The sequence below is a fragment of the Denticeps clupeoides genome, chromosome 2 (genome assembly GCF_900700375.1).
Source record: "Denticeps clupeoides chromosome 2, fDenClu1.1, whole genome shotgun sequence".
In the NCBI taxonomy this organism is placed as follows: domain Eukaryota; kingdom Metazoa; phylum Chordata; class Actinopteri; order Clupeiformes; family Denticipitidae; genus Denticeps; species Denticeps clupeoides.
Window position 1 is genome coordinate 32,173,914 of NC_041708.1, and position 11,904 is coordinate 32,185,817.

The 11,904-nt window shown below is 50.9% G+C and overlaps 2 protein-coding genes across 4 annotated transcripts; one reads left to right on the top strand and one right to left on the bottom strand.

Annotated features, from left to right (window-relative positions):
• Positions 1–444: 444 nt before the first annotated feature.
• zic4 (zic family member 4) lies at positions 445–4,164 on the bottom strand. 3 transcript variants are annotated; one of them, XM_028966829.1, is made up of 3 exons: positions 4,128–4,164; positions 2,197–3,261; positions 445–1,436 (listed from the first exon to the last, which is right to left on the bottom strand). In XM_028966829.1, the coding sequence occupies exons 2-3, from the start codon at positions 3,254–3,256 to the stop codon at positions 1,051–1,053; spliced, it is 1,446 nt and encodes a 481-aa protein (XP_028822662.1). In that variant the 5' UTR covers positions 3,257–3,261; positions 4,128–4,164; the 3' UTR covers positions 445–1,050. The 3 variants fall into 3 exon arrangements, with proteins under 3 accessions (XP_028822662.1, XP_028822663.1, XP_028822661.1); XM_028966830.1 differs by lacking the exon at positions 4,128–4,164 and having other exon boundaries at positions 2,197–2,760; positions 2,857–3,338; XM_028966828.1 differs by lacking the exon at positions 4,128–4,164 and having other exon boundaries at positions 2,197–3,338.
• Positions 4,165–6,480: 2,316 nt separating this feature from the next.
• zic1 (zic family member 1 (odd-paired homolog, Drosophila)) lies at positions 6,481–9,509 on the top strand. Its single transcript, XM_028966832.1, has 3 exons — positions 6,481–7,780; positions 7,968–8,131; positions 8,297–9,509. The coding sequence occupies exons 1-3, from the start codon at positions 6,814–6,816 to the stop codon at positions 8,492–8,494; spliced, it is 1,329 nt and encodes a 442-aa protein (XP_028822665.1). The 5' UTR covers positions 6,481–6,813; the 3' UTR covers positions 8,495–9,509.
• The last annotated feature ends 2,395 nt before the right edge of the window (positions 9,510–11,904 follow it).

Here is an 11,904-nt window from a genome sequence, read left to right on the forward strand (position 1 = left end):
ACTCGCCATGAAGATCCACCGTCGTGGAGAAATGGGGGCTTTGTGTGGATAAAAAAAAGGGAGGAGGAGGAGGAGAAGAAGAAGAAGAAGAAGACCTTTGAAGTCTGGCTGAGAATATACAAGCCTTTCAACGGGAGAAAAGAAGAAGCCGGGGGGACGGTGGAGTAAGACGTCGCGACGCCCCTGCGATTTCAACGACCAGCGACGGCGTCGATTCGTAAATGGCCTGAGGATGCGACACAAAGCAAAGTTCATATTTATTTTCATACTGTATAAACAAAAAGTATTATTATTAATAATAATGCCTTATTTAAGGCCCATCGGACTATTTGGGAACTTTTGGGTTTTTTTTTTGTAAAGCCCAGAACGCAGTTTTTGTTATTTAAGATCGTTTTTGCGCGATAAAAAATATTTAGATCTATATTTATAACTGTCGATAGAGACTTTTAATTTCCTTTCAATTTTATAATGCACATTTTATTGAAAATACGGACAAATTACAGGGCAGTAATTCGGGGGAGGCTGCGGTGTGTCCCCTCATCTCGATCATGTTGTCGTAAAAACGGATTCTTTAACAAACTGTAACAAGTCACAAAATATATATATATATATATAGATCTATCACAAAATGCCAACATCGACGACGGCAATAATTATGAATGTTATGCCCTTCATATCAAATACAGTAACAGCGCTCTGACCGGTTGTAAAGCACAAATGGAGGGAAAGAATGTCGCCCTATGAAACTGGAACCATGTAAAATATTAACTTTTGTACAAACAATAGTAGCAAACAATTAAAAAGAGCTGAAATACTGGACAAAATGTTACAAAATGTACTATTAACACTTACACATTTAAAACGTTGCAAATGTACAAATGTACAAACCACCCCCCCACCCCACCCCTAATGAAACACTTTGGTTCGATCATACAAAAAAATGTCCGAGTCAGGTTTCAAAAAAATAAATTAAAAAGATATTCATGTCGAGACCGGATGTACAAAATAATACAGCCACACGCTCACGTAAAAGGAAAACGACCAGCTTTGTTAAATTCGTCTCTCGGTCGCGTGGTCGGGCGTGGACGCGCCACTGGGTGGGGTCTGGGACCCGCTGGCCCCGGAGCTGTGGCACACGTACCACTCGCTCAGGTTGGCCGCCTGGGAGCCCGGCGCCGGCTCGCGGCCCACGTCGGACGAGGGCGACACGAGGGACGGCGTGGACGACTCGTAGCCGGAGCTCGGCGGCGGGGACTTGCAGTGCACCTTCATGTGCTTCCGCAGCGAGCTGGGGTGCGTGTAGGACTTGTCGCAGCCGCGCACCTTGCAGTTGTACGGCTTGTCGCTGGTGTGCACGTGGGAGTGCTTCTTCCGGTCGCTGCTGTTGGCGAAGCGTCGGTCGCATCCGTCGAACTCGCACTTGAAGGGCTTCTCGCCTGGGATGGAAGGCCAGAGAGGAAATGAGGAAAAATGCATTTTCATTTCGCACCCCCCACCCCACCCTAGAACCCCGATTTCCGGTGCGACCGGCGCGCACTTCCGGCGCACTAATTGCCGCGCTGCCTAATTGCGAGTTTGACCCCCAATCAGGGACATTAGTGTAGCACAAGCGAGCGCGGCCCCGGGAGGAAGCCCCTCGGGACGCGCGTCGCCGCGAGCCGGGGGTTTCGGCCGCGAGAGGAGCGGCCCCATCATCATCATCCTCCTCCTCCTCCTCCTCCTCCTCCGCCTGACACCCCCTTCCCCCTCCCCGGGAGACACAACCGGCGGGATTATTCCTGACTGATAAACGGGCCCTCGCACCGGCAGGCGACCTGTTAACTTCCCGACGTCGACCTGTTGCGCGTCCCCGGTGACGTCGGTATTACATATATATATATATATATAATATTCATTTAATATTCTTTTTTTTTTTACACAACGGGCTCGGTTTCCGTAATTTGTAAACGAGCAACAGCACAAAATCCACATTTGCATATCTAAATTATATAAATATAATATAAAAGCCTTGATGAAGCTCGACTCAGCATCTTCCTCCCGCTACTTTAAACCTCAGAAAAATCTGTTCCGAAAAATCCGGGTTTTTTTTTGTTTTGTTTTTTTTCTATCGATTCGTACAAAAATCAAACACCCACGCAGACTTAAAAAAAAAAAAAGAAGAAGAAGAAAAAGAAACCAGGGGAGCCCCCGACCTACCTGTGTGCGTCCGCTTGTGGATCTTGAGGTTCTCCGAGCGCGCGAACACCTTGCCGCACCCGGGGAACGGGCACGGGAACGGCTTCTCGCCGGTGTGCACGCGGATGTGGTTGACCAGCTTGTACTTGGCCTTGAACGGCTTGCCCTCCCGCGGACACTCCTCCCAGAAGCAGACGTGGCTCGCCTGCTCGGGTCCGCCGACGTGCTCCACCGTGACGTGCGTCACGAGCTCGTGCATGGTGCCGTACGTCTTGGAGCAGAGCTTCGCCGCCGCCGCGCGCTCCGGTTCCAGCCACTTGCAGATCAGCTCCTGCTTGATGGGCTGCCGCATGTAGCGGAAGAAGGCGCCGGCGCCGTGGTGGTGGTGGCTCATGTTCAGGTTCAGTCCGCCGTAGCCGGAGAACGGGTCCGCTCTGGAGCCCGGAGGCGCCGGGTTCAGGTGCTCGGACCGCGCGTACATGTCCCCGGGTAGTCCTAGCCTCGCCGTCGGCTCGTGGTGGAGTCCGGGGAAGAGCGCATGGCTCCCGGCGTCGGGGTGGTGGCCGTAGTGTCCCGGGTAGCTACCTGTTGTCGAGACAAACATTCCGTGGTGAGGAGGCTGCTCGGCCGGCGCGGGCATGGCCGGGGCCGTCACGTCTCGCCGCACGAGGAAGTCCCTACCTGGGACGGCGTGAGACATGGAGTACGGGACCGGGCCGAAAGCTCCCGTCGGACTGGAGAGCACTTCGCCGTGGCCCGCGACGTGATGATTGTGGTGGTGATGGTGGTGGTGGGGATAATGATGGGCTGGGCTGATTTTGAGGGCCGCGGAGTGCCCCATGTGTTCTGGCCCGAATGGACTCGGCCCCAGGCGGGGTTCCGCAGTCATCTCCCCAGGGTGCGCGTGAGCCATTGAGTGCGGATGGCTGCCGAACCCCGGGAAGCCTGTCACGCTCTGAGGGGTATGGTGGTGATGATGGTGATGGTGGTGAGCCCCTGCCAAGTCTACTAATCTCAGCGCCGTGTTCCGTTTGGAAAACGCAGGGTCCATCACAGGGCTTCCCAAGGCATCCGCGCTCATTACTCCTAATTTTCAAATACCGTGACAGCGGGCAAAATAAATAATGATGATGACAAATATATTTTAATCGCGGTGGTTAAAAAAAAAAAAAAGAGAGAGAGGGAGAGAGAGAAACGAAAAAAAAAAAAAATAATAATAATAAAGTTTCTAAAGTTTTGACTCGATCTCGGTTGCCGACATGGAATCCCATTCGGTTGAGAGGCAGCAGCAGGACGCTTTGATGGACTGAATAGAGATTCATGGTAGGCGCTGCAGCCCGCGGAGCTAAACAATCGCCGCGCAATCTAATTGGTCGGCGCTCGGTGATTGACGTCACTCGTGACAGTTTCCAGCGCGGGGGGGGGAGCCGGTGACAGCGCGAGGCCGGTGCGCATGCGCCGTGCGCCTCGGGCGACGCTCAAGAACGAGCTAGAAGAAGAAGGAAAAAAAAATATATATATATATGTAATCTTAAGGTTATTGTGCAAACAGACAAACTCCGATATCCGAGATAAATCCACGTGAACGGTACGTAACTTTCTCGCAAGTCTTTTTTTTTTTAAAAAAACACATGCGTGTCAGCGTCCTACTCCGAGTCAGTGGAAGTTTTCTTTCTCTCTCTCTCTCTTAGCGGAACATTATTTTTTCCAATTCACAACCCACGAGCTTAACGCGCGCCGAGTACAGTTCGGTAGCTGCGAACAAGACAACACGACGTACTAACTCGTTACTTGGTCGTTGTAAAGTCGGGGGAAATCATCGTGTGAAAGTACTCTATACGTTTGTGGAACCTGGCAGCACCAACGGTATAACTTGCGGAAGACCCGAGTGGATCAGCAGATAATGAGGGGGGGCATTAAAAGAAAGAAAGAAAAAAGTGCATTAACTTTACCCGGTCCGACAAAAACCTTCCGCGTCGCTCCAGAGATGGGTGCGTTGGGTAAAAGAACGTCAGAGCAACCCACTAACAACGCATCGCAAACCTTTCTGAATATTTCCGAGCGTGTTTATTCGCACGAGCTTCGAATAATATGAAAAGGTTACAGACCCCCACCCGACCCCACCCCACGGCTTGGTCACGGTATCGGTGTCCCCGGACGGTCCGTGGTCCGTTATACGCGGGGTGGGGGTCGCAGTTATGTGTGTGTGTGGGGGGGGGACCTGTTGTTACGATCGTGGGGGTAACGTTCCTCGGCGCAGGAGACTTTCCTTCCCACCACTACTACTTACTTCCTCAATAACAATAATCACAGAAAAAAATGAAATAGATATTTATATGTAAATGAGAGGTAAATTGTGTTAAGGTGAGTGGGGTGAGTGGAAAATCTATTTTTTCCCGTGTTCAGCCGCACATCTCCAAATAGACACGAAATATAATGTGTGTGTTCAAACGAGTACGTTCCACACTTTGTAAATGCGCGAACCCCGTTATCTACTTCCCACCTCCCCTCGTGCCACAGGCCTTCACCCCTAATCACAAACCAGTTGTGTGACGTGACCCCGAAAGGTCAAGCGGTCGCCATTAGATTCATGTCGGATATCGCGCCGGGCGGATTATTACCGGCGGCCGCGGGTCCGAGGGCGGCGAAGAAGACTCGTTCCTTTTGACGCAGGGTGCCACTCCCACGCAAAAAAAAAAAAAAAAAAACTCCCACGTCCGGGGTTCTGTTCGGACCGTGCAAAGCGGAGCAGGTAAATAAGCATCATAAAAAAAAGCCAGGCAGGTGACTGCACCGTCGCCGCGCGTCGCGCGTGGCAGCGCGGTGGCGGAGGGGAGCCCGTTCATTACAGATCCCATCACAAATTCACCCACCGAAGGGACCGGCGCGGGCGGCCCGTGGAGGGCCTTGGGGCTGACGGGGCCACGTCAGAACGTCACAGAGCGGGGACCACGAGGGAGAGGGGGTGACACTGAACCCCCTTCTCCATTAAACGGGTCCCTTAATCAAAAGTGGCTCTCGCGCGAATTCATCACGAGGAGTCGCAACACTGTCAAATCGCCAAGGGGGGGGGGGGGGGGGGGGGGGGGGGGAATATACTTTTTAATATAACTTGTAATAACGCTGCATAACGTTATTCTTAAATGCTTCTTTTTTTTTCTCAATACCACTTAACCTTGCCAACGTCCACCTGTTGACGTCCTCCCACGCAACTCGCTCAAACCTCCACAACTAAAGCGCCGGGGCTCCTAACGTCTCGCGTGATCTCCCGTCGCGACAAACCCACAACTTTTTTTTTTTTTTTTTTACGTCGCGAGCGTGGCGTGACCTCCTCGTCTCTGGTTTCCTGCCCGTCACCGTGAAATAGGAAGGGGGGGGGGGGGGGGGGGTAAAAACCGCGCGCTCGCGCGCGCGCGCCCGGCGTTGTAAATAACGCGCAGTTTGCCGCGCGCCGCGCTCGTGTCCTTGTCGGCGCGCCTCGCGTGTAAATTACCCCGCGAGCGCGGCTCCGCGGCCACACCCGACCGTGTCGCGACACACCCGCCGCATGCTTGTCGCCGTGTGCTCGGTGCGGCCAGATTTCGGGGGTGGTGATTAATGCAGATTCGAGGTCAAGTGTGAGGCGTTGCGTGGGGGCGTGGGTGTGTGTGTATGGGCAGCACGTGAGCGTTACGTGTCGCGTATTTCCCACAGCCTGGTGGCACTAAAAATATGGGGGTGTTCTGTAAATATGGGGGTGTTGCGTCGTGTCGCTTGAGGGACCTTCTTTCTAGAGAGGGGTCCAGGGGTCCCGAACCCGCACTCAAGCGACATCGCGCGGGTCGTGCGGGTTTTAACCCACCCATTAGCGCCTGACGCACAATAAATAAAACGATAAACGTCGCGCTTTTCGCGCCGGAATTATTTACATTCTCATACTGTTTCATATTAATGAAGTTTATTTTGTCGGACGTTCAACCACAAGCGCGCGCGCGCACACACACACACACACACACACACACACACACACACACGAAACGCCACCCCTCGCCACAATACCTGGGATTGATGACGGGATCGGGCCAATCGGACCGGGCCCGTAGCACGGCGCGCCGTCATTCGGCGAGCGCCGGTGGGGGGGCGGGGCGCCCACCAATGGGCGCGCGGGCTCGGGGGGGTCACGTGACCCCGCCCCCTCCCCTCCCCATTCATCAGGGGTGGACGGTGTTGTCTTTTCAATTCATTTATCTGCAGGAATGATTGCGACTATCAGTCCGGAGCTCGCCGCCTGACCGAGGAGGTGAAAGTCGCGCCGCGGGAAGATAAACCGCAACAAACAACAAGAAGAAAAAAAAAAAAGAAAAGAAAAGAAAAAGAAGAGAGAGGGAGAGAGAGAGAGAGAGAGACGATATTGTGCGTGGTTCGCGGGAGCGAGCGGGGAAGCCTTCCCGTCTCTCCGCCGTGAAACGAACGAGAAGAGGAGTCGGATCGGAGTTTGCTTCGAACGAAGAAGAACGAACAAAAAAAAAAAAAAAGTCCGAGAAACAGGAGCCGACTTCCTTCCCGAAGCCTCTTCTTCTTCTTCTTCTTCTTCCTTTTTTTTTTCTCCTCCACCTCCTCCCTCCCTCCCTCCATCCCTCCCCCCCCACAGACCTGAAGATGCTCCTGGACGCGGGACCGCAGTACCCGACCATCGGGGTGACTACCTTCGGCTCCTCCAGGCATCACTCAACGGGCGACGTCGGCGACAGAGAGGTGGCTCTCGGGATAAATCCGTTCGCCGACGGGATGGGCGCGTTCAAGATCAACCACGGCACCCACGACCTGGGCTCGGGCCAGACGGCGTTCTCCTCGCAGGCGCCCGGCTACGCCGCCGCAGCCCTGGGACACCACCACCACCCCACGCACGTCAGCTCCTACTCCACCGCCGCCTTCAACTCCACGCGGGACTTCCTCTTCCGGAACCGGGGCTTCGGCGACGCCGCCAGCGCGCAGCACAGCCTCTTCGCCTCCGCCGCGGGGGGCTTCGCGGGGCCCCACGGACACTCGGACGCCGCGGGACACCTGCTCTTCCCCGGACTCCACGAGCAGGCGGCGTCGCACGCCACCTCCAACGTGGTCAACGGCCAGATGCGCCTGGGCTTCTCCGGGGACGTGTACGGCCGGGCCGAGCAGTACGGCCACGTGGCGAGCCCGCGGTCCGAGCACTACGCCTCGACCCAGCTCCACGGCTACGGCCCCATGAACATGAACATGGCCGCGCACCACGGCGCCGGCGCCTTCTTCCGCTACATGCGGCAGCCCATCAAGCAGGAGCTGATCTGCAAGTGGGTCGAGCCGGAGCAGCTGACCAACCCCAAGAAGGCGTGCAACAAAACTTTCAGCACCATGCACGAGCTGGTCACGCACCTGACGGTGGAGCACGTCGGCGGGCCCGAGCAGTCCAACCACATCTGCTTCTGGGAGGAGTGCTCGCGGGAGGGCAAGCCGTTCAAGGCCAAGTACAAGCTGGTCAACCACATCCGCGTGCACACCGGCGAGAAGCCGTTCCCGTGCCCGTTCCCCGGGTGCGGCAAGGTGTTCGCGCGCTCGGAGAACCTCAAGATCCACAAGCGGACGCACACAGGTAGGGGACCGGCTTCTCACACCCGCGGGATACGGGGTCTTGCTTTTCATTTCTTCTTGTGTGCGTTATAAACGCTTATAAGCGTTAATAAACGCTTATAAATGTGTTCAGTGTTGATGTTTTTCTCTCTCTAGGATAAAAATGTAACACGATTGTGTGTGTGTGTGTGTGTGTGTGTGTGTGATAGGTGAGAAACCTTTTAAGTGCGAGTTCGAGGGCTGCGACAGGCGCTTCGCGAACAGCAGCGACCGTAAGAAACACATGCACGTCCACACGTCGGACAAGCCGTATCTGTGCAAAATGTGCGACAAGTCGTACACGCACCCCAGCTCCCTCCGCAAACACATGAAGGTAACGCACCCTCTCTCTCTTTCCATCAGCACAACGAAAAAGAACATTTTCATTCATTTTTAAGATTTGTGTTATATAGGGTATTTGCCTTGTGATTTATATATTTTTTTAAATTATGATAACACCGTTCGGGAGAAATTAAAAAAAAAAAAATGTCCACCGCAGGTCCACGAATCGTCCACTCAAGGATCCCAGCCCTCGCCGGCGGCCAGTTCAGGGTACGAGTCGTCCACGCCTCCCACCATCGTCTCCCCCTCCACAGAGAACCAGAGCAGCAGCTCCATATCGCCAGCGTCCTCCACAGTCCACCACACGACCAGCCACGGCGCGCTGTCGTCGAATTTTAACGAATGGTACGTGTAAAAAAAAAAATCCAAAACGAGAGAGAGAGTGAGAAAGAGAGAGAGAAAAGACTGCAGAAATTAGGACTGCTCGGAATCAAAGACTGAGAGAGGGGGGAAAAAAACGTGGACCGAAAGACCGAGAAAGAAAGAAATCAATAAATACAAACGAGGAAGTTTTTTTTTATTTTTTTTTATTGCTTGCCTGGCAAAGAAAGCGATGCATGGACGAGGTACGAGACACGACGAGCAAGATTTTCTTCTTTCCTTTCTCCTTTTGCAAAGACTGCACACGAAGTGATCTCCGACTGCATGCTCTCAGCAGGTCGTGGCCTGTTCTGTACATACGAAAAAAAAAATCACCTAGTTTAAAATGTAATATTTTATTTTGTAAATAGTTATATTACAGTCTAAGGGAATTTTGTGGAGGAAAAAAATAATAATGTGGTCCCTAGATATATGGAAAATGAGATGGTTTTAAGAATATTTGCGATGAATAGTCTTCAGAAGAAGAAGAAGAAGAAAAAAAAAGAATGTTATAGTTAATGTGTACCAAATGTGAATTACTCAGTATTACTACAGTCTACGCGTCGACCTAACCGACTATTAGTATTAATGTGATTTTGTATTCAGTGCAACATTTCGTCTGAAGTCCAGTCTAAGTAGCGCAGTGCCATTGTTGTTATTTAATGTCATGTCGATAAATCGTGTAGTGAAAAGCCTGGGAAAAAAAGAAAAGAAAAAAAAAAACACACACTCCGTGTCGATCTGTTCATGTAAGTGATAAAATAGAAAAGAAGAAAAAAAAAAAAACACTTTACTCTCTGTCTAATGCCATGGCGGTTGCAAGAAACGATGACCTGTATATAAAGTAAAAATTTTTCCATATTTATCCGCATGTAAAGGGCCCGGTAACACATGTTAGAACTGATCGGTATTTATGGAGAAATGCGTTGGTAGGCTGTAAATGTAAAATTTAGTTTCCAAGATAATGTTTGGTTACATTTCGTACAATATTAAAGAATTTTAAAAAATCACCACCAAATTTTTCTAACTCTTTATTTTATTGTATTTTAGTAATGCTGTATACGAGAATCCTCATTCACACGACAATTTTACTGCCAGGACAAACCCAAAAAATAATACATATATATAATATTTTTTTATACGGTATAATTTGGTGTGTAAATACGACATTAAACGCTAAACGTTTATCACATCAGCGGCGCTTATTACTACGTTTTAACTCCTAATTCACTGAGACGGATTATTTTTTAACTAATTTAATTTCCTTATTACCCAGAAATCCCCGGCCAGGAGCCCGTCCCCCGAGTAATGCGCGCATTAAAGCGATGAATAGTGACGGTTTTATTCCTGGATGGAAACGGAATTGTTTATGCCGCGTTAATTGCGGCTCGAGCCCGTAATGCAATTTCTCATTGTTGGGGGGGGGGGTCGGGGCGTGTGTGTGTTTGTGTGTGTGTGTGTGTGTGAGAGTCGAACTTTGCCACGGTTGGAGTCATTGTCAGGCTTTGTTCCTCGGTGCAGCTTGCTTGACCGCCCCATTAGGCAGAGATCACATCAACCACCGCCGGCTACCGCGGAACCGGCCTGGGTGGGTGGGTGGGTGGGTGAGTGAGAGTGGGACATGCACGTTGTTCTTGTCGGTAATAAGACCGGGCGCGCGGATAACGGACAAGGGGCATGTTGTGTGGGGAGGGTGAGAGGCAACTTAAAAAAAAAAAAAAAAAAAGCACGCGTGCGTGTGTGCGTGTGTCGGGGTGTGTTGGCGTGACAGGAAAAGAGAACTGACTTGGAAAAATCCATCTGTTGTCATATCCAACATTACGCACGAGCGTGGCTGAAATTCGTGATATCTTATAGGTGATTTGCCGGAGAGAAAGAAATATTCATATTTTCCCCCACCCTTTCACGGGTTATTAGGCTTCGAGATATGTGAATGATGGTAATAAAATGAGTTGTTCGACTCTATTTAACACTCTATCTATCCAAAGGGCTCCGGCACATTTTCCATTCACGCGCCGTTAGAGCGGCGGCGGAGAGCGTTACGTATTGATCCGTTTTATTTTATTATTATATTTTTTTTACGGGAATTCGTTTTTACTTCAAAATGCCCTTCGTCATTCCGCCAATCATATCACTTGGTGCGTCCGCCCCCCCCCCCCCCCCCCCCCCCCCATCTCCGTCCGGGTCGTGCTACCTGTTCAATACACACACACACACACACACACACACACACAAATACGTTTTATTCATCCTCAGCTATTCCCTCCTCCTCGCACTTTTAAAAAGATTTCGTTGATAAAAAATATAAAAAATAACGTATAATTACGAATGCCGTTCATTGAAATGAAGCTTTTAAAAAGTGTCCGGAGTAAAGTTACATCTATAAATACTCTGCTAAAATGTAATATTTCAAAAAACAGCGACGACAACAACAAAACAAAACAAATTCCACGAAGTGTATAATAATACTACTAATACAAATAAACAATACTAATAATGCCGCGGCGCGCGCTTTTATTAACAGCGCGCCCTACATATGCAGATATCTGCGTGACGGATGGAGGAGAAGTGTCAGAATATCGCGGCCCACTTCGAACACGCGAGAAGACAACGGGAACCTACGGAGGCCAACATAACAAATCTGAACCACACACACACACACACACACACACACACACACATTCATACACATACATATATATTTTTTTTTTCTTTTTTTTTTTTCTTTCTTTCTTTCTTTTTTTTCTTCCCCCGGTCCCGCTAATATATTCGCATTCCCGCGGAACGTTCCATCAAACGCAACGCGCGCGCCGAAAGGAGAAGAGTTTATAAATAATTGCGGGGCGCAGGCGACGTGCGGCCCTCCAGCGCGCTCCAGCGGAATATGAATATTTATTACTCGCGCACGCGGCCGGGGAGCGCGACAACTCGATTGCTTTCCATCATGAAAGAAGGAAAGAAAGAAAGAAAGAAAGAAAGAAAGAAAGAAAGAAATGCGTTCTTGCGCGGTCAACCCTTTAAGATTTACACGGCGTTAACCGTAAACCCCCCCACCCCACCCCGAGCCCCACGCAGATGGAGAAACTCGTGACGTCTTTTTAACTTTGACCACGCCAATAAGTTTTATTCATGTTTACGTGGGGTGGGGGGAGGGTGGTTGGGATTTTTTTCTGCAGGCTCGTCGCCATGGTGATTCCCCCCCCCTTTTTTTTTTTTTTTCTTATTTGTGTACTATCTGTTTACCCACATGTATTTTTTTGTTTGTTTTGAGAAGTTTGGTCTGCGGCTGCCGTAGTCTTGACCTCACGGTTTGGCACAGGCCGAGCGTAACCTGAGATGGGGCGGCGCAGGATTTTTGCCACTGGACCAACGGGCCGCCCGCATCCGCCCATCTGTTCGGTGCAC